General features: G+C 39.8%; 1 protein-coding gene across 1 annotated transcript; it reads right to left on the reverse strand.

Annotated features, from left to right (window-relative positions):
• Positions 1-480: 480 nt before the first annotated feature.
• On the reverse strand, positions 481-4,349 carry LOC147025720 (thread biopolymer filament subunit gamma-like). Its single transcript, XM_085880417.1, has 5 exons — positions 3,696-4,349; positions 2,852-2,912; positions 1,593-1,688; positions 768-944; positions 481-636 (listed from the first exon to the last, which is right to left on the reverse strand). The coding sequence occupies exons 1-5, from the start codon at positions 4,313-4,315 to the stop codon at positions 496-498; spliced, it is 1,095 nt and encodes a 364-aa protein (XP_085736543.1). The 5' UTR covers positions 4,316-4,349; the 3' UTR covers positions 481-495.
• Positions 4,350-23,618: the final 19,269 nt, after the last annotated feature.

Here is a 23,618-nt window from a genome sequence, read left to right on the forward strand (position 1 = left end):
ATGTACAGCATCACCTCCAATTCAACCCTTCCCATTATCCTCTCGAGTATGTCCCTGAATTCCCGCTTCTCCATCCCAGTCCTTCCCGTTTGAGGCCCATGGACTGACATAACACACACCTTTTGACTCTGTATCACCACCCATGCCATAACGATCCGTCCCTCCCATATTTCCACTCTGACCACCTGCTTGAAGATCTCTTCCGAAACTATTATTCCCACGCAACAAGTCCTTCCATCCCCACCCATGCGCAACAGCTTATATCCTCCTACCAACCTCCTCGCCCTGTCTCCTTTCCAAAGTATTATCAAAGAATAACTAACCGCGAAGGAAGGACATGTAAAACCTCTCATTTCATTAATATGCAACCTGTTACCCAAAGATGTACTTAAATGTGGGAAAAAATGGTTTACCAGCCAATAGATCAGCTGGTGGTAACCTTCACAGGTACTCATTGTTCACCGTTTTATCATATAAAGTGGACTTCCACTCATCCTATTTGAGACTGACCGTAGCAACAAGCTTTTGATACTCCATGTTCATTTCTTGGACATCCTTGATCAGGGACTGGTTCTCAGACGTAATAGTTGAAAGCTGATCAGCCGCCCTGTTGGAGGCTCCTTGAAGTTCCTCAATCTGAAAAAAATGAAATAGTTCCACGTCTCATTACTGGGAGACGGTATCTATGGAGCATTCAGGAGATCAAAGGCAAGAAGGACAAGGACAAGGCCAAAACAATGTGAGAGTCAAGTTAAACGGTGCCGTACCTGGCTACGGCAGTACGTTTCTGCCTCCTCAACATTCCGCGAGACGGCTGCATCGTAGTCAGAACGCATGGTCACTAAAGATTCAGCCAGGCTGACCGACCGACCAGAATCGACCGAAATTACGGATGCCTGCGTGCTTGCAAAGCGACCATATTGTTCTCGCAACTTCTCCAGCTCCTGTTGGAGAACTTGTTATCAACAGTCCGTCCCTCCAGCTTCATAAATAATGCACAGAGAAGAAGGATTCATAAGGTTACACATTACTGCAGTCATCTCATTGGTGTAAACTTATGAATGCCTCAACCACACTAAATTTGTCATGCAATCATCACAAGGCACAGCAGCAATAACTATGACCGAATCTACTGCCGACAGGGAAGACAGAAAAATTGGAAGGGAGAGGAGGTTCACATCTTCCTTTATTGAAAGCTAACAGATACCCATTGGAACATCTGCACAATGTGGCTTCAAATACTCAACTCTTCCCTTTGACGTCCACCAAAGAATGCCGACAGAAGGGACGCCCAGTTTAACGTCCATCCGAGGAACGGGCACGCATATTGATGAGTACACTGCTAGTGAAACACTAGGATGCTAGTTTATGGCTGTGTCAGGATTCAAACCTAGTCCAAACGGCTTAGAGTGTGTGTACATCTCTCGGCCACACTGTCATCCCATTTTCAAAATTATATCCTTTCATGCAACCACGGAAACAACGCGTACACCTTTATAGGAGTGCAAGCACATCAGGTAACATGACTACCAAGCGTACACCTTATACAGGAGTTCCAAATACCGAGTTAAAGGATTGTAGACTGGACCCACCTCATGCTGGGTTCTGCGTTGGAAATCCAGGTCTTCAGATAACAGTCGGAGTTTGGAATCGAGCTCAGCCCGAAGGTCATTTGCCAATTCTAGATCCTGAACAAATGTACATCATATACTGATACATATACATATACACGGACATGGACATATACATATACATACAATATACACAATGCAACTTTCTCAACCAGGACAAATGGCCTTACAGTAAACTATTCCTTCGACTTCTCTCAATCTCAACAGTGCAGGTTCTTCGTGACACCAACAACTCTTTCGACATTACACAAAGTTAATGCAACGAGTTGTTAACTTTACTTGACAAGGTGTTTCACTGTGCACAGCAAATGTATCGGGGCCACATTAAAGGGTGTCCGGCTATCGGGGCCACATTAATGGGGGTCCGTCTATCGGGGCCACATTAATGGGTGTCCGTCTATCGGGGCCACATTAATGGGTGTCCGTCTATCGGGGCCACATTAAAGGGTGTCCGTCTATCGGGGCCACATTAATGGGTGTCCGTCTATCGGGGCCACATTAATGGGGGTCCGTCTATCGGGGCCACATTAATGGGTGTCCGTCTATCGGGGCCACATTAATGGGGGTCCGTCTATCGGGGCCACATTAATGGGTGTCCGTCTATCGGGGCCACATTAATGGGGGTCCGTCTATCGGGGCCACATTAATGGGGGTCCGTCTAACGGGGCCACATTAATGGGTGTCCGTCTATCGGGGCCACATTAATGGGGGTCCGTCTATCGGGGCCACATTAATGGGTGTCCGTCTATCGGGGCCACATTAAAGGGTGTCCGTCTATCGGGGCCACATTAATGGGTGTCCGTCTATCGGGGCCACATTAAAGGGTGTCCGTCTATCGGGGCCACATTAAAGGGTGTCCGTCTATCGGGGCCACATTAATGGGTGTCCGTCTATCGGGGCCACATTAATGGGTGTACCGAAGGCAGCAGCCATCTGGACATGGTAATCTGGTCTCGAGGTTAAGCAAAAGCACTGGGGCAGACACAATGGCCTACTGTTTTCTCAAGACATCATGGTATATTTGACTCGTAAATCAGCTGAACAGCCTTCCCAAAGGGAAACGACTTCAAATGTCAAAATTCCTTTCCTGCAAAGCATCAGGATGACCGTTATGAATTACAGTTATTATTCGGATCCTCTTTCTTCGGGAACCAAATTCAGAGCAGACATTCAATGGCGAGCAAACTGAGCAATTCAATGATCTCCATCATGGTACTTACCTGCTTCATATTGGCAATATCAGTCTCCAGCTGTATTTTCACACCAAGTTCAAATTCGTACCTTCAATTGAAAAGAAAAATAAAAAAAGTAAAATATGTACATCTCAGGTCCGACATGAACACAATTGTACAAAACAGGTAAAATATGTACATCTCAGGTCCGACATGAACACAATTGTACAAAACAGGTAAAATATGTACATCTCAGGTCCGACATGAACACAATTGTCCAAAACCATTTTTTTCATCTTGAAATCACTCTCTTTGCCTTGTTCATCCTCCAAACCATTGTTTGGGATTTCAGTTTCATCCGGTTTTCCCTTCTCCTATTTGCATTCATATGCGATAAAAAATGTAATATTTATGGGAAAAAGCATCAGTAATGGACGAATAGCCGTGGCACGAGATTGGTATCACAGAAGTTGTGGGTTTGTTGAAGGAGCCAGTAGTGAGTTGTTACAAATTTGGATTCCAAGCTTTTGGAAGCCAAACTGGTCTCATGAGACTTGCAATGTTGTTATTAGGTCTGTTAGTGAAAACCCAACTGGCTCAATGACCATGAGGGATGGGACAATTTACCTGCCCTGCAAATGTGATTGGCTCTTAATCCTCTTCCCAGAGCTGGGAAGATCACTGAAATTCAACCCATGAAAAGTCATCCAAAATAACACTCACATAGACCCCATGACCCAGAAACTCGAACCTAGTCTCATAAAAAGGAAACGCATATGATTGTTCACATACTAGACAATCAGACATCGGAGGTCATTTCACGTCAATAACATTCAATGTGCCTTGTGGGTTCCAAACACCATGTTGCATTATTCATACAATGATTACGCACTTCGCCTTGATCTCGTCTGCAGAGGCACGAAGGTGGTCAACATCAATCTCCAGCCTCACGCGATCCAAGGTCATCTCAGCCACATTGGTCACCAGATCTGACAACTGTCCCTCTGCTGTCTCCAGGTTCACCGTCCCATCAGGGGACAGAGGTTCTCCTCCAGTCAAAGCGCGTAGCTGCTCTTCCAACACCGCATTTTCCTGGGATAGGGTTCGAACCTTCTCGACATAACCACCCAGCCGACTGTTCAGAGAGTGTAAGATGGACTTTTCATTGGTACGCGTTAGCAATGTCGGAAAGACTTTACCTGACCCAGGTGCAAACGTCCCCAGTACACCAGCCATACCGGACGACGTCAACGCACGGCCAACACTGAAGGCTGGGCTTCCAGCAAAACCTGGAATTGCGAGTCCAGGATTAAAGGAATTGCGGACACTTAAAGCTGATTGCAGGCCAACCCCTAACCCGACACCTGAACGTGCACCCATGGCCGAAGATCCCATTCTAACAGACCCAGCTCCAAAGCCAAAGCCAAGAGCACGGTTGCCTCCAAAGCCGAGGTGGGAAATACCACCTCGGAAGGACTGCGAGCTTGTCGGGATTGAAGAGAATGAAGTCATCTTTGAACCGCTGCTTCCAGTAGAACATTTCACCCGTCAAGAGCCTTGTTATTTTATACCTGTTCTAAACATGTTAATTGATGCAGCAGTGAATCATGGGGTGTGCAAAACTGCTGTCCAACTCGGGTGTGGAGCACAGGATGAAAGGAAAATTATGAAAACTTTTCAACCTTCAAAGGAGGTTTTTGTTTGTCAAACTGAATCTCTGAGAACTCCTCACGCTGGGGACAATCTAGTGAAAAAGTACAAATATGGAGGGAGGGGAACAGGTGACAGGTAAAGAACTCCATTACTCAGGTGCTCACAATGTGATGAATTCTCAACATTATGAGCAAAAACGCATCCTGATCGATGGTTCTCGATGTGATTATACATTTGTTCAGAGGATTAGAGTCAAAGTACAAGTTTCGAGGTATGCACATTCGCCTTTGAGCTGTCCTGGGTTAGAATGTCGATTCGGCTGTAAACTGCCTCCCTGGTGTTTCACATTCAGGGCGAGGCATCGACGGGTTTCCTGCCAATCAGATGGAGGTTAAGCCGGATGACCCGTTTGTCAGCAGTAGTTGTTGGGGGGGGGGGAGTTTTATGACCCCGTGATGTCTCGCAAAGGGCAGGTGAGTTATTGTCGACACCCCTGGACAAATTACAAATACCTGCCCAAATCACCTTCGGTCGAAGGTCAGGCCTGATCAGGCATGGTCACGAGAGATTCGGTCCAAAGACGTTCCCCGACCGACCCCACAAGGTGGGAATAATTGGGGAGATTAAAATACTATAATAACAGTAGCAGTGTCAATAATAATTATAGTACAATCCGGTAGGCAACATGGGTGGTCGCTATATAATTGCATGCCAGTCACACAGTTTTTGACGGATCGGGCTGAAATTTTTTGACAAAGAGGTTTATTACAGTGCGCATAAAAGTGCAGAAGCCGATTTTTGATTTTCCAAAAATCTAAATATATATATATATATATATATATATATATATATATATATATATATATATATATATAAATATTTTTCGAATTTTTTCAAAATTTTCAAAGTCCCGTTGCTAGGCAACGGTGGTGTCCATAGCAACGATGCTCAAAAGCATACAACTAGATCCTGGTATGAACCTACCAGTCAAGTTTCATCAAAATCGGTTGACTCCTCTGGCCTCCAGAGCTGTCCATTACAAACAAACAAACAGACGGAAAACCTGAGAATAACGGTAGTGTCGCGACCACCCCAATGAATCATAGCACAAGTGAAGAAGGAGTGTTTAAAATGCTGTTTCCACTGATTACCCTCGCCAAAGGAGAGGGTATTTCATTTGGGTTTGGTTCTTTACCACTTGCGAAAATAATTTTCTGCCAAGTATGTTGGTCTGTCTGTGCGTTTGTCCATCTGTCTGCCATCCGATTTTTGGCCACAGTTTTCAAGCAATCGTTCTCAAATTGTTTGTGTATGAAGGTGACCTGACAAGGACAGCAACTCTTAATTTTGGTGAAGATCCGGATCCGGATATTTAAAAAAAATTCAAGTGATTCTTCACCATTGAGAGATGGGGCCAAAAATGATACACATAGCACGATATCTCACAAGGTTATGGATAGATTCACACGAAACTTGGTGGACAGGTTCGGAGTGTGATGCACACTAATTGATTCAATTTTGGTGAAGATCTGAATTTCAGATCCGGATATGGGAATTTTTTTTAAGTCATTCTTCACCATTGAGAGGTGGGGCCGAAAACTATGCATGGCATATCTGAAAACGTTGTGGACGAGTTTTGACAAAACCAGGTGGATGAGTTGGTTAGGTGACAATAACAAGCCGATTCGATTTTGGTTAAGGTCCGGATTCAGATCTGACCCATCAGTGGGATACAAAATTTAAACTGTTCAGCCTGGCGGAGGTATGTGCTCCACTGAGTGCCATTCCGTTTCTCCAAGTGTCTCTCTCTCTGAGTGATTTTTCATTTGTCTGTTTGTTTGTTTGTCCGCACAGAACGTGAGTATGGTTTTTCTCTGCAACCGCTTGTTGGATTGACACGAAATTTTCATCATAGGCGCAACTACTCATGTAGAATGTTGTCATGATAATTATAACGTCATAGGGCACGTGGTGTGCCAGTCATGTTGGTGAAAATAAAAAAAATAGGACCTCTGTATCTCAAACCGCACCAAGGAAAAAAATTGAAACTTGGCACACAGCAAGTACGGGGAATGTGTGATTTTTTTTTTTATGATGTCATAATTGCATACATAGAACGTGGCATATGTAGAATACGACATCCGATCAGTATGAAAAATTTTAAGGGTCACCTTGGGATAAATTGGTCCACAAACAAATTGATGACATCACCAGTCACGTGGTTTGGCAGCTTTTGTTTATTTTCTTTCTTTTTAACCTTCAAAAATCTCTGAAGAGGCTGAACAGATCGAGGCAAAAAAATTACAGGTATGACCACCTATCCATGAGGAACAAAACATTCAAACATATGTCCACTGCGGAGTCTTCACCTGTTTAATCATTTTCGTTGCCCTCAATGAAGTTACACTTTTGGAAAAACAGTAGAAAAACAGAACGGTATAAAAAAACTGGACGGTATAAAAAACAGGAAGGCATAAAAAACAGGACGGAATAAAAAACATGACGGCATAAAAAACAGGATGGCATAAAAAACAGGACGGTATAAAAAACAGGACGGTATAAAAAACAGGATGGCATAAAAAACAGGACGGTATAAAAAACAGGACGGTATAAAAAACAGGACGGTATATAAAACAGGACGGCATAAAAAACAGGACGGAATAAAAAACAGGACGGAATAAAAAACAGGACGGTATAAAAAACAGGACGGTATAAAAAACAGGACGGTATATAAAACAGGACGGCATATAAAAGAGGACGGCAGAAAAAACAGGACGGAATAAAAAACAGGACGGAATAAAAAACAGGACGGTATAAAAAACAGGACGGTATTAAAAAACAGGACGGTATAAAAAACAGGACGGTATTAAAAAACAGGACGGTATTAAAAAACAGGACGGTATTAAAAAACAGGACGGTATTAAAAAACAGGACGGTATAAAAAACAGGACGGTATAAAAAACAGGACGGTATAAAAAACAGGACGGTATTAAAAAACAGGACGGTATTAAAAAACAGGACGGTATAAAAAAACAGGACGGTATAAAAAACAGGACGGCATAAAAAACAGGACGGCATAAAAAACAGGACGGTATTAAAAAACAGGACGGTATTAAAAAACAGGACGGTATTAAAAAACAGGACGGTATTAAAAAACAGGACGGTATTAAAAAACAGGACGGTATAAAAAAACAGGACGGTATAAAAAACAGGACGGCATAAAAAACAGGACGGCATAAAAAAACACGACGGTATAAAAAACACGACGGTATAAAAAACAGGAAGGTATAAAAAACAGGAAGGTATAAAAAACAGGACGGTATAAAAAACAGGACGGTATAAAAAACAGGACGGTATAAAAAACAGGACGGTATAAAAAACAGGACGGTATAAAAAACAGGACGGTATAAAAAACAGGACGGTATAAAAAACAGGACGGCATAAAAAAACAGGACGGTATAAAAAACACGACGGTATAAAAAACAGGAAGGTATAAAAAACAGGAAGGTATAAAAAACAGGACGGTATAAAAAACAGGACGGTATAAAAAACAGGACGGTATAAAAAACAGGACGGTATAAAAAACAGGACGGTATAAAAAACAGGACGGTATAAAAAACAGGACGGTATAAAAAACAGGACGGCATAAAAAACAGGACGGCATGAAAAACAGGACGGCATGAAAAACAGGAAGTTATAAATAACAGGACGGCATAAAAAACAGGACGGCATAAAAAACAGGACGGCATAAAAAACAGGACGGCATAAAAAACAGGACGGCATAAAAAACAGGACGGCATAAAAAACAGGACGGCATAAAAAACAGGACGGAATAAAAAACAGGACGGTATAAAAAACAGGACGGTATAAAAAACAGGACGGTATAAAAAACAGGACGGTATAAAAAACAGGACGGTATAAAAAACAGGACGGCATAAAAAACAGGACGGCATAAAAAACAGGACGGCATAAAAAACAGGACGGCATAAAAAACAGGACGGCATAAAAAACAGGACGGTATAAAAAACAGGACGGCATAAAAAACAGGACGGAATAAAAAACAGGACGGCATAAAAAACAGGACGGCATAAAAAACAGGACGGCATAAAAAACAGGACGGCATAAAAAACAGGACGGCATAAAAAACAGGACGGCATAAAAAACAGGACGGCATAAAAACAGGACGGCATAAAAAACAGGACGGCATAAAAACAGGACGGCATAAAAAACAGGACGGCATAAAAAACAGGACGGCATAAAAAACAGGACGGCATAAAAAACAGGACGGCATAAAAAACAGGACGGCATAAAAAACAGGACGGCATAAAAAACAGGACGGCATAAAAAACAGGACGGCATAAAAAACAGGACGGCATAAAAAACAGGACGGCATAAAAAACAGGACGGCATAAAAAACAGGACGGCATAAAAAAAAACAGGACGGCATAAAAAAAAACAGGACGGCATAAAAAAAAACAGGACGGCATAAAAAAAAACAGGACGGCATAAAAAAAAACAGGACGGCATAAAAAAAAAACAGGACGGCATAAAAAACAGGACGGCATAAAAAACAGGACGGCATAAAAAACAGGACGGTATAAAAAAACAGGACGGCATAAAAAAACAGGACGAAAAAAAAAAAAACAGGACGGCAAAAAAAAAAACAGGACGGCATAAAAAAAAACAGGACGGCATAAAAAACAGGACGGCATAAAAAAAAACAGGACGGCATAAAAAAAAACAGGACGGCATAAAAAAAAACAGGACGGCATAAAAAAAAACAGGACGGCATAAAAAAAAACAGGACGGCATAAAAAAAAACAGGACGGCATAAAAAACAGGACGGCATAAAAAACAGGACGGTATAAAAAAACAGGACGGTATAAAAAAACAGGACGGCATAAAAAACAGGACGGCATAAAAAACAGGACGGCATAAAAAACAGGACGGCATCAAAAACAGGACGGCATAAAAAACAGGACGGAATAAAAAACAGGACGGAATAAAAAACAGGACGGCATAAAAAACAGGACGGCATAAAAAACAGGACGGCATAAAAAACAGGACGGCATAAAAAACAGGACGGCATAAAAAAACAGGAAGGCATAAAAAACAGGACGGTATAAAAAACAGGACGGCATAAAAAACAGGACGGCATAAAAAACAGGACGGGATAAAAAACAGGACGGTATAAAAAACAGGACGGTATAAAAAACAGGACGGAATAAAAAACATGACGGCATAAAAAACAGGACGGCATAAAAAACAGGACGGTATAAAAAACAGGACGGTATAAAAAACAGGACGGCATAAAAAACAGGACGGCATAAAAAACAGGACGGCATAAAAAACAGGACGGAATAAAAAACAGGATGGTATAAAAAACAGGACGGTATAAAAAACAGGACGGCATATAAAACAGGACGGCATAAAAAACAGGACGGAATAAAAAACAGGACGGTATAAAAAACAGGACGGTATAAAAAACAGGACGGCATATAAAAGAGGACGGTATAAAAAACAGGACGGTATAAAAAACAGGACGGTATAAAAAACAGGACGGTATAAAAAACAGGAAGGTATAAAAAACAGGACGGCATAAAAACAGGACGGCATAAAAACAGGAAGTTATAAATAACAGGACGGTATAAAAAACAGGACGGCATAAAAAACAGGACGGCATAAAAAACAGGACGGCATAAAAAACAGGACGGCATAAAAAACAGGACGGCATAAAAAACAGGACGGCATAAAAAACAGGACGGTATAAAAAACAGGACGGTATATAAAACAGGACGGCATAAAAAACAGGACGGAATAAAAAACAGGACGGAATAAAAAACAGGATGGTATAAAAAACAGGACGGTATAAAAAACAGGACGGTATATAAAACAGGACGGCATAAAAACAGGACGGCATAAAAACAGGACGGCATAAAAAACAGGACGGTATAAAAAACAGGACGGTATAAAAAACAGGACGGTATTAAAAACAGGACGGTATAAAAAACAGGACGGTATAAAAAACAGGACGGTATAAAAACAGGACGGTATAAAAAACAGGACGGTATTAAAAAACAGGACGGTATAAAAAACAGGACGGTATAAAAAACAGGACGGTATAAAAAACAGGACGGTATAAAAACAGGACGGTATAAAAACAGGACGGTATAAAAAACAGGACGGCATAAAAAACAGGACGGCATAAAAAACAGGACGGTATAAAAAACAGGACGGTATAAAAACAGGACGGTATAAAAACAGGACGGTATAAAAAACAGGACGGTATAAAAAACAGGACGGTATAAAAAACAGGACGGTATAAAAAACAGGACGGTATAAAAAACAGGACGGTATAAAAAACAGGACGGTATAAAAAACAGGACGGTATAAAAAACAGGACGGTATAAAAAACAGGACGGTATAAAAAACAGGACGGTATAAAAAACAGGACGGTATAAAAAACAGGACGGTATAAAAAACAAGACGGTATAAAAAACAGGACGGTATAAAAAACAGGAGGGTATAAAAACAGGACGGTATAAAAAACAGGACGGTATAAAAAACAGGACGGTATAAAAAAACAGGACGGTATAAAAAACAGGACGGTATAAAAAACAGGACGGTATAAAAAACAGGACGGTATAAAAAACAGGACGGTATAAAAAACAGGACGGTATAAAAAACAGGACGGTATAAAAAACAGGACGGTATAAAAAACAGGACGGTATAAAAAACAGGACGGTATAAAAAACAGGACGGTATAAAAAACAGGACGGTATAAAAAACAGGACGGTATAAAAAACAGGACGGTATAAAAAACAGGACGGTATAAAAAACAGGACGGCATAAAAAACAGGACGGTATAAAAAACAGGACGGTATAAAAAACAGGACGGTATAAAAAACAGGACGGTATAAAAAACAGGACGGTATAAAAAACAGGACGGTATAAAAAACAGGACGGCATAAAAAACAGGACGGCATAAAAAACAGGACGGCATAAAAAACAGGACGGCATAAAAAACAGGACGGCATAAAAAACAGGACGGCATAAAAAAACAGGACGGCATAAAAAACAGGACGGTATAAAAAACAGGACGGCATATAAAACAGGACGGCATAAAAAACAGGACGGAATAAAAAACAGGACGGAATAAAAAACAGGACGGTATAAAAAACAGGACGGCATAAAAAACAGGACGGGATAAAAAACAGGACGGCATAAAAAACAGGACGGCATAAAAAACAGGACGGCATAAAAAACAGGACGGCATAAAAACAGGACGGCATAAAAACAGGACGGCAGAAAAAACAGGACGGCAGAAAAAACAGGACGGCAGAAAAAACAGGACGGCATAAAAACAGGACGGCATAAAAAAAACAGGACGGCATAAAAAACAGGACGGCATAAAAAAAAACAGGACGGCATAAAAAAAACAGGGCGGCATAAAAACAGGACGGCATAAAAACAGGACGGCATAAAAAAAAACAGGACGGCATAAAAAAAAAACAGGACGGCATAAAAAAAAAACAGGACGGCATAAAAAAAAAACAGGACGGCATAAAAAAAAAACAAGACGGGATAAAAAACAGGACGGCATAAAAAAAAACAGGACGGCATAAAAACAGGACGGCATAAAAAACAGGACGGCATAAAAAAACAGGACGGCATAAAAAAAAGGACGGCATAAAAAAAAAACAGGAAGGCAAAAAAAAAAAAACAGGACGGCATAAAAAAAAAACAGGACGGCATAAAAAAAAACAGGACGGCATAAAAAAAAACAGGACGGCATAAAAAAAAACAGGACGGCATAAAAAAAACAGGACGGCATAAAAAAAAAACAGGACGGCATAAAAAAAAAACAGGACGGCATCAAAAACAGGACGGCATCAAAAACAGGACGGCATCAAAAAACAGGACGGAATAAAAAACAGGACGGAATAAAAAACAGGACGGCATAAAAAAACAGGACGGCATAAAAAAACAGGACGGTATAAAAAACAGGACGGTATAAAAAACAGGACGGTATAAAAAACAGGAAGGTAGAAAAAACAGGAAGGTAGAAAAAACAGGACGGCATCAAAAACAGGACGGCATCAAAAACAGGACGGAATAAAAAACAGGACGGAATAAAAAAAAGGAAGGCATCAAAAACAGGACGGCATCAAAAACAGGACGGAATAAAAAACAGGACGGAATAAAAAACAGGACGGCATAAAAAACAGGACGGCATAAAAAACAGGACGGCATAAAAAACAGGACGGTATAAAAAACAGGACGGTATAAAAAACAGGAAGGTAGAAAAAACAGGACGGCATAAAAAACAGGACGGTATAAAAAACAGGACGGTATAAAAAACAGGACGGTATAAAAAACAGGACGGTATAAAAAACAGGACGGTATAAAAAACAGGACGGTATAAAAAACAGGACGGTATAAAAAACAGGACGGTATAAAAAACAGGACGGCATAAAAAACAGGACGGCATAAAAAACAGGACGGCATAAAAAACAGGACGGCATAAAAAAACAGGACGGTATAAAAAACAGGACGGTATAAAAAACAGGACGGTATAAAAAACAGGACGGTATAAAAAACAGGACGGTATAAAAAACAGGACGGTATAAAAAACAGGACGGTATAAAAAACAGGACGGTATAAAAAACAGGACGGTATAAAAAACAGGACGGTATAAAAAACAGGACGGTATAAAAAACAGGACGGTATAAAAACAGGACGGCATGAAAAACAGGACGGCATGAAAAACAGGAAGTTATAAATAACAGGACGGTATAAAAAACAGGACGGCATAAAAAACAGGACGGCATAAAAAACAGGACGGCATAAAAAACAGGACGGCATAAAAAACAGGACGGCATAAAAAACAGGACGGCATAAAAAACAGGACGGCATAAAAAACAGGACGGCATAAAAAACAGGACGGCATAAAAAACAGGACGGCATAAAAAACAGGACGGCATAAAAAACAGGACGGCATAAAAAACAGGACGGCATAAAAAACAGGACGGCATAAAAAACAGGACGGCATAAAAAACAGGACGGCATAAAAAACAGGACGGCATAAAAAACAGGACGGCATAAAAAACAGGACGGCATAAAAAACAGGACGGCATAAAAAAAAACAGGACGGCATAAAAAAAAACAGGACGGCATAAAAAAAAACAGGACGGCATAAAAAAAAACAGGACGGCATAAAAAAAAACAGGACGGCATAAAAAAAAACAGGACGGCATAAAAAAAAACAGGACGGCATAAAAAAAAACAGGACGGCATAAAAAAAAACAGGACGGCATAAAAAAAAACAGGACGGCATAAAAAAAAACAGGACGGCATAAAAAAAAACAGGACGGCATAAAAAACAGGACGGTATAAAAAACAGGACGGTATAAAAAACAGGACGGTATAAAAAACAGGACGGCATAAAAAAAAACAGGACGGCATAAAAAAAAACAGGACGGCATAAAAAAAAAACAGGACGGCATAAAAAAAAAACAGGACGGCATAAAAACAGGACGGCATAAAAAACAGGACGGCATAAAAAACAGGACGGCATAAAAAACAGGACGGCATAAAAAACAGGACGGCATAAAAAACAGGACGGCATAAAAAACAGGACGGCATCAAAAACAGGACGGCATAAAAAACAGGACGGAATAAAAAACAGGACGGTATAAAAAACAGGACGGTATAAAAAACAGGACGGCATAAAAAAACAGGACGGTATAAAAAACAGGAAGGTATAAAAAACAGGAAGGTATAAAAAACAGGAAGGTATAAAAAACAGGACGGCATAAAAAACAGGACGGCATAAAAAACAGGACGGTATAAAAAACAGGACGGTATAAAAAACAGGACGGTATAAAAAACAGGAAGGTAGAAAAAACAGGACGGCATAAAAAACAGGACGGCATAAAAAACAGGACGGTATAAAAAACAGGAAGGTAGAAAAAACAGGACGGCATAAAAAACAGGACGGGATAAAAAACAGGACGGCATAAAAAACAGGACGGTATAAAAAACAGGAAGGCATAAAAAACAGGAAGGCATAAAAAACAGGACGGCATAAAAAACAGGACGGCATAAAAAAACAGGAAGGCATAAAAAACAGGACGGTATAAAAAAACAGGACGGTATAAAAAACAGGACGGCATAAAAAACAGGACGGCATAAAAAACAGGACGGGATAAAAAACAGGACGGTATAAAAAACAGGACGGTATAAAAAACAGGACGGTATAAAAAACAGGACGGTATAAAAAACAGGACGGTATAAAAAACAGGACGGTATAAAAAACAGGACGGTATAAAAAAACAGGACGGCATAAAAAACAGGACGGCATAAAAAACAGGACGGCATAAAAAAACAGGACGGCATAAAAAACACGACGGTATAAAAAACAGGAAGGTATAAAAAACAGGAAGGTATAAAAAACAGGACGGTATAAAAAACAGGACGGTATAAAAAACAGGACGGTATAAAAAACAGGACGGTATAAAAAACAGGACGGTATAAAAAACAGGACGGTATAAAAAACAGGACGGTATAAAAAACAGGACGGTATAAAAAACAGGACGGTATAAAAAACAGGACGGCATGAAAAACAGGAAGTTATAAATAACAGGACGGTATAAAAAACAGGACGGCATGAAAAACAGGACGGCATGAAAAACAGGAAGTTATAAATAACAGGACGGTATAAAAAACAGGACGGCATAAAAAACAGGACGGCATAAAAAACAGGACGGCATAAAAAACAGGACGGCATAAAAAACAGGACGGCATAAAAAACAGGACGGCATAAAAAACAGGACGGAATAAAAAACAGGACGGCATAAAAAACAGGACGGCATAAAAAACAGGACGGCATAAAAAACAGGACGGCATAAAAAACAGGACGGCATAAAAAACAGGACGGCATAAAAAACAGGACGGCATAAAAAACAGGACGGCATAAAAAACAGGACGGCATAAAAAACAGGACGGCATAAAAAAAAACAGGACGGCATAAAAAAAAACAGGACGGCATAAAAAAAAACAGGACGGCATAAAAAAAAACAGGACGGCATAAAAAAAAACAGGACGGCATAAAAAAAAACAGGACGGCATAAAAAAAAAACAGGACGGCATAAAAACAGGACGGCATAAAAAAACAGGAAGGCATAAAAAAACAGGACGGTATAAAAAAACAGGACGGCATAAAAAACAGGACGGCATAAAAAACAGGACGGCATAAAAAACAGGACGGCATAAAAAACAGGACGGGATAAAAAACAGGACGGTATAAAAAACAGGACGGTATAAAAAAAACAGGACGACGGCATAAAAAACAGGACGGCATAAAAAACAGGACGGCATAAAAAACAGGACGGCATAAAAAAACGGCATAAAAAACAGGACGGCATAAAAAACAGGACGGAATAAAAAACAGGACGGCATAAAAAACAGGACGGCATAAAAAACAGGACGGAATAAAAAACAGGACGGCATAAAAAACAGGACGGCATAAAAAACAGGACGGCATAAAAAACAGGACGGCATAAAAAACAGGACGGGATAAAAAACAGGACGGTATAAAAACAGGACGGCATAAAAAAAAACAGGACGGCATAAAAAAAAAACAGGACGGCATAAAAAAAAAACAGGACGGCATAAAAACAGGACGGCATAAAAAACAGGACGGCATAAAAAACAGGACGGCATAAAAAACAGGACGGAATAAAAAACAGGACGGTATAAAAAACAGGACGGTATAAAAAACAGGACGGTATAAAAAACAGGACGGTATAAAAAACAGGACGGCATAAAAAACAGGACGGTATAAAAAACAGGACGGTATAAAAAACAGGACGGCATAAAAAACAGGACGGCATAAAAAACAGGACGGTATAAAAAACAGGACGGTATAAAAAACAGGACGGCATAAAAAACAGGACGGCATAAAAAACAGGACGGTATATAAAACAGGACGGTATAAAAAACAGGACGGTATTAAAAAACAGGACGGGATAAAAAACAGGACAGCATAAAAAACAGGACGGCATATAAAACAGGACGGCATAAAAAACAGGACGGCATAAAAACAGGACGGTATAAAAACAGGACGGTATAAAAAACAGGACGGTATAAAAAACAGGACGGTATAAAAAACAGGACGGTATAAAAAACAGGACGGTATAAAAACAGGACGGTATAAAAAACAGGACGGTATAAAAACAGGACGGAATAAAAAACAGGACGGTATAAAAAACAGGACGGTATAAAAAACAGGACGGCATAAAAAACAGGACGGTATAAAAAACAGGACGGTATAAAAAACAGGATGGCATAAAAAACAGGACGGTATAAAAAACAGGACGGTATATAAAACAGGACGGTATAAAAAACAGGACGGTATTAAAAAACAGGACGGTATTAAAAAACAGGACGGTATAAAAAAACAGGACGGTATAAAAAACAGGACGGCATAAAAAACAGGACGGCATAAAAAACAGGACGGTATAAAAAACAGGACGGTATAAAAAACAGGACGGTATAAAAAACAGGACGGTATAAAAAACAGGACGGCATAAAAAACAGGACGGCATAAAAAACAGGACGGTATAAAAAACAGGACGGTATAAAAAACAGGACGGTATAAAAAACAGGACGGTATAAAAAACAGGACGGTATAAAAAACAGGACGGTATAAAAAACAGGACGGCATAAAAAACAGGACGGCATAAAAAAACAGGACGGTATAAAAAACACGACGGTATAAAAAACAGGAAGGTATAAAAAACAGGAAGGTATAAAAAACAGGACGGTATAAAAAACAGGACGGTATAAAAAACAGGACGGTATAAAAAACAGGACGGTATAAAAAACAGGACGGTATAAAAAACAGGACGGTATAAAAAACAGGACGGTATAAAAAACAGGACGGCATGAAAAACAGGACGGCATGAAAAACAGGAAGTTATAAATAACAGGACGGTATAAAAAACAGGACGGCATAAAAAACAGGACGGCATAAAAAACAGGACGGCATAAAAAACAGGACGGCATAAAAAACAGGACGGCATATAAAACAGGACGGCATAAAAAACAGGACGGAATAAAAAACAGGACGGAATAAAAAACAGGACGGAATAAAAAACAGGACGGTATAAAAAACAGGACGGCATAAAAAACAGGACGGGATAAAAAACAGGACGGCATAAAAAACAGGACGGCATAAAAAACAGGACGGCATAAAAACAGGACGGCATAAAAACAGGACGGCAGAAAAAACAGGACGGCAGAAAAAACAGGACGGCAGAAAAAACAGGACGGCATAAAAAACAGGACGGCATAAAAAACAGGACGGCATAAAAAACAGGACGGCATAAAAAACAGGACGGCATAAAAAACAGGACGGCATAAAAAACAGGACGGCATAAAAAACAGGACGGCATAAAAAACAGGACGGCATAAAAAACAGGACGGCATAAAAAACAGGACGGCATAAAAAACAGGACGGCATAAAAAACAGGACGGCATAAAAAACAGGACGGCATAAAAAAAAACAGGACGGCATAAAAAAAAACAGGACGGCATAAAAAAAAACAGGACGGCATAAAAAAAAACAGGACGGCATAAAAAAAAACAGGACGGCATAAAAAAAAACAGGACGGCATAAAAAAAAACAGGACGGCATAAAAAAAAACAGGACGGCATAAAAAAAAAAAAGACGGCATAAAAAAAAAAAAGGAGGGAAAAAAAAAAAGAAGGACGGCATAAAAAAAAACAGGACGGCATAAAAAAAAACAGGACGGCATAAAAAAAAACAGGACGGCATAAAAAAAAAACAGGACGGCATAAAAAAAAAACAGGACGGCATAAAAAAAAACAGGACGGCATAAAAAAAAACAGGACGGCATAAAAAAAAACAGGACGGCATAAAAAAAAACAGGACGGCATAAAAAAAAAACAGGACGGCATAAAAAAAAAACAGGACGGCATAAAAAAAAAACAGGACGGCATAAAAAAAAACAGGACGGCATAAAAAACAGGACGGCATCAAAAACAGGACGGCATCAAAAAAAACAGGCATAAAAACAACAGGACGGCATAAAAAACAGGACGGCATAAAAACAGGACGGCATAAAAAACAGGACGGCATAAAAACAGGACGGGATAAAAACAGGACGGCATAAAAAACAGGACGGCATAAAAACAGGACGGCATAAAAAACAGGACGGCATAAAAAACAGGACGGCATAAAAAACAGGACGGCATAAAAAACAGGACGGCATAAAAAACAGGACGGCATAAAAAACAGGACGGCATAAAAAACAGGACGGCATAAAAAACAGGACGGAATAAAAAACAGGACGGCATAAAAAACAGGACGGCATAAAAAACAGGACGGCATAAAAAACAGGACGGTATAAAAAACAGGACGGTATAAAAAACAGGAAGGTAGAAAAAACAGGACGGCATAAAAAACAGGACGGCATAAAAAACAGGACGGCATAAAAAACAGGACGGCATAAAAAACAGGACGGCATAAAAAACAGGACGGCATAAAAAACAGGACGGCATAAAAAACAGGACGGCATAAAAAACAGGACGGCATAAAAAACAGGACGGTATAAAAAACAGGACGGTAGAAAAAACAGGACGGCATAAAAAACAGGACGGCATAAAAAACAGGACGGTATAAAAAACAGGACGGTATAAAAAACAGGACGGTATAAAAAACAGGACGGTATAAAAAACAGGACGGTATAAAAAACAGGACGGTATAAAAAACAGGACGGTATAAAAAACAGGACGGTATAAAAAAACAGGACGGCATAAAAAACAGGACGGCATAAAAAACAGGACGGCATAAAAAACAGGACGGCATAAAAAACAGGACGGTATAAAAAACAGGACGGTATAAAAAACAGGACGGTATAAAAAACAGGACGGTATAAAAAACAGGACGGTATAAAAAACAGGACGGTATAAAAAACAGGACGGTATAAAAAACAGGACGGTATAAAAAACAGGACGGTATAAAAAACAGGACGGTATAAAAAACAGGACGGCATAAAAAACAGGACGGCATAAAAAAACAGGACGGTATAAAAAACAGGACGGGATAAAAAACAGGACGGCATAAAAAACAGGACGGCATAAAAAACAGGACGGCATAAAAAACAGGACGGCATAAAAACAGGACGGCATAAAAACAGGACGGCATAAAAAACAGGACGGCATAAAAAACAGGACGGCATAAAAAACAGGACGGCATAAAAAACAGGACGGCATAAAAAACAGGACGGCATAAAAAACAGGACGGCATAAAAAACAGGACGGAATAAAAAACAGGACGGCATAAAAAACAGGACGGCATAAAAAACAGGACGGCATAAAAAACAGGACGGCATAAAAAACAGGACGGCATAAAAAACAGGACGGCATAAAAAACAGGACGGCATAAAAAACAGGACGGCATAAAAACAGGACGGCATAAAAACAGGACGGCAGAAAAACAGGACGGCATAAAAACAGGACGGCATAAAAAACAGGACGGCATAAAAAACAGGACGGCATAAAAACAGGACAGAAAAACAGGACGGTATAAAAACAGGACGGCATAAAAAAACAGGACGGCATAAAAAACAGGACGGTAAAAAACAGCATAAAAAACAGGACGGTATAAAAAACAGGACGGTAAAAACAAAAACAGGACGGCATAAAAAAAACAGGCAAAAACAGGACGGCATAAAAAACAGGACGGCATAAAAAACAGGACGGTATAAAAAACAGGACGGCATAAAAACAGGACGGTATAAAAAACAGGACGGCATAAAAAAAAACAGGACGGCATAAAAACAGGACGGCATAAAAACAGGACGGCATAAAAACAGGACGGCATAAAAAACAGGACAGGACGGTATAAAAAACAGGACGGTATAAAAACAGGACGGTATAAAAAACAGGACGGTATAAAAAACAGGACGGTATAAAAACAGGACGGTATAAAAAACAGGACGGTATAAAAAACAGGACGGTATAAAAAAACAGGACGGCATATAAAAACAGACGGTATAAAAAAACAGGACGGTATAAAAAACAGGACGGTATAAAAACAGGACGGTATAAAAAACAGGACGGTATAAAAAACAGGACGGTATAAAAAACAGGACGGTATAAAAAACAGGACGGTATAAAAAACAGGACGGTATAAAAAACAGGACGGTATAAAAAACAGGACGGTATAAAAAACAGGACGGTATAAAAAACAGGACGGTATAAAAAACAGGACGGTATAAAAAACAGGACGGTATAAAAAACAGGACGGCATAAAAAACAGGACGGCATAAAAACAGGACGGTATAAAAACAGGACGGTATAAAAAACAGGACGGCATAAAAAACAGGACGGCATAAAAAACAGGACGGCATAAAAAACAGGACGGCATAAAAAACAGGACGGCATAAAAAACAGGACGGCATAAAAAACAGGACGGCATAAAAACAGGACAGGAATAAAAAACAGGACGGCATAAAAAACAGGACGGTAAAAACAGGACGGCATAAAAAACAGGACGGCATAAAAAAACAGGACGGCATAAAAAACAGGACGGTATAAAAAACAGGACGGCATAAAAAACAGGACGGCATAAAAACAGGACGGCATAAAAACAGGACGGCATAAAAAACAGGACGGCATAAAAAACAGGACGGTATAAAAAACAGGACGGCATAAAAAACAGGACGGCATAAAAAACAGGACGGCATAAAAAACAGGACGGCATAAAAAACAGGACGGCATAAAAACAGGACGGCATAAAAAACAGGACGGCATAAAAAACAGGACGGCATAAAAACAGGACGGCATAAAAAAAAACAGGACGGCATAAAAAAACAGGACGGCATAAAAACAGGACGGCATAAAAAAAAAACAGGACGGCATAAAAAAAACAGGACGGCATAAAAACAGGACGGCATAAAAAACAGGACGGTATAAACAGGACGGCACAGAAAAAAAAAAACAGGACGGCATAAAAAACAGGACATAAAAAACAGATATAAAAACAGGACGGCATAAAAAACAGGACGGCATAAAAAACAGGACGGCATAAAAAACAGGACGGCATAAAAAACAGGACGGCATAAAAAACAGGACGGCATAAAAAACAGGACAGGACGGCATAAAAACAGGACGGCATAAAAAACAGGACGGCATAAAAAACAGGACGGCATAAAAAACAGGACGGTATAAAAACATAAAAAACAGGACGGCATAAAAAACATAAAAAACAGGACGGCATAAAAAACAGGACGGCATAAAAAACAGGACGGCATAAAAAACAGGACGGCATAAAAACAGGACGGCATAAAAAACAGGACGGCAGAAAAAACAGGACGGCATAAAAAACAGGACGGCATAAAAAACAGGACGGAATAAAAAACAGGACGGCATAAAAAACAGGACGGCATAAAAAACAGGACGGCATAAAAAACAGGACGGCATAAAAAACAGGACGGCATAAAAAACAGGACGGCATAAAAAACAGGACGGCATAAAAAACAGGACGGTATAAAAAACAGGACGGTATAAAAAACAGGACGGTATAAAAAACAGGACGGCATATAAAACAGGACGGCATAAAAAACAGGACGGCATAAAAAACAGGACGGAATAAAAAACAGGACGGTATAAAAAACAGGACGGTATAAAAAACAGGACGGTATAAAAAACAGGACGGCATAAAAAACAGGACGGCATAAAAAACAGGACGGTATAAAAAACAGGACGGCATATAAAACAGGACGGCATAAAAAACAGGACGGCATAAAAAACAGGACGGAATAAAAAACAGGACGGAATAAAAAACAGGACGGTATAAAAAACAGGACGGTATAAAAACAGGACGGTATAAAAAACAGGACGGTATAAAAAACAGGACGGTATAAAAATCAGGACGGCATAAAAAACAGGACGGTATAAAAAACAGGACGGTATAAAAAACAGGACGGTATAAAATACAGGACGGTATAAAAAACAGGACGGTATATAAAACAGTGCGGTATATAAAACAGGACGGTATTTAAAAACAGGACGGTATAAAAAACAGGACGGTATAAAAAACAGGACGGTATAAAAAACAGGACGGTATAAAAAACAGGACGGCATGAAAAACAGGACGGCATAAAAACAGGACGGCATAAAAAACAGGACGGTATAAAAAACAGGACGGCATAAAAAACAGGACGGCATAAAAAACAGGACGGCATAAATAACAGGACGGTATAAAAAACAGGACGGAATAAAAAACAGGACGGCATAAAAAACAGGACGGCATAAAAAACAGGAAGGAATAAAAAACAGGACGGCATAAAAAACAGGACGGCATAAAAAACAGGACGGCATAAAAAACAGGACGGCATAAAAAACAGGACGGCATAAAAAACAGGACGGAATAAAAAACAGGACGGCATAAAAAACAGGACGGAATAAAAAACAGGACGGCATAAAAAACAGGACGGCATAAAAAAACAGGACGGTATAAAAACACGACGGTATAAAAAACAGGAAGGTATAAAAACAGGACGGTATAAAAAACAGGACGGTATAAAAAACAGGACGGCATAAAAAACAGGACGGTATAAAAAACAGGACGGTATAAAAAACAGGACGGCATAAAAACAGGACGGCATAAAAAACAGGACGGCATAAAAAACAGGACGGTATAAAAAACAGGACGGTATAAAAACAGGACGGCATAAAAAACAGGACGGCATAAAAAACAGGACGGCATAAAAAACAGGACGGCATAAAAACAGGACGGCATAAAAAACAGGACGGCATAAAAAACAGGACGGCATATAAAAACAGGACGGCATAAAAAAAAACAGGACGGCATAAAAAAAAACAGGACGGCATAAAAAAAAAACAGGACGGCATAAAAACAGGACGGCATAAAAACAGGACGGCATCAAAAACAGGACGGCATCAAAAACAGGACGGCATCAAAAACAGGACGGCATAAAAAACAGGACGGAATAAAAAACAGGACGGCATAAAAAACAGGACGGCATAAAAAAACAGGACGGCATTAAAAAACAGGACGGCATATAAAACAGGACGGCATAAAAAACAGGACGGAATAAAAAACAGGACG

The sequence above is a fragment of the Eptatretus burgeri genome, chromosome 5 (assembly GCF_056783735.1).
Source record: "Eptatretus burgeri isolate ZD-2024b chromosome 5, Ebu_testis_v1, whole genome shotgun sequence".
Lineage (NCBI taxonomy): Eukaryota > Metazoa > Chordata > Myxini > Myxiniformes > Myxinidae > Eptatretus > Eptatretus burgeri.

Bases quoted from the DNA above. Each gene is read 5' to 3' on its own strand.
- LOC147025720 (XM_085880417.1), bottom strand. From the start codon at position 4,315: ATGACTTCATTCTCTTCAATCCCGACAAGCTCGCAGTCCTTCCGAGGT. The intron at 2,913-3,695 runs GTGCGTAATCAT...TTTCAATTGAAG, and splicing joins GCAGACGAGATCAAGGCGAA to GTACGAATTTGAACTTGGTG. The intron at 637-767 runs GTACGGCACCGT...CATTTTTTTCAG, and splicing joins AAACGTACTGCCGTAGCCAG to ATTGAGGAACTTCAAGGAGC.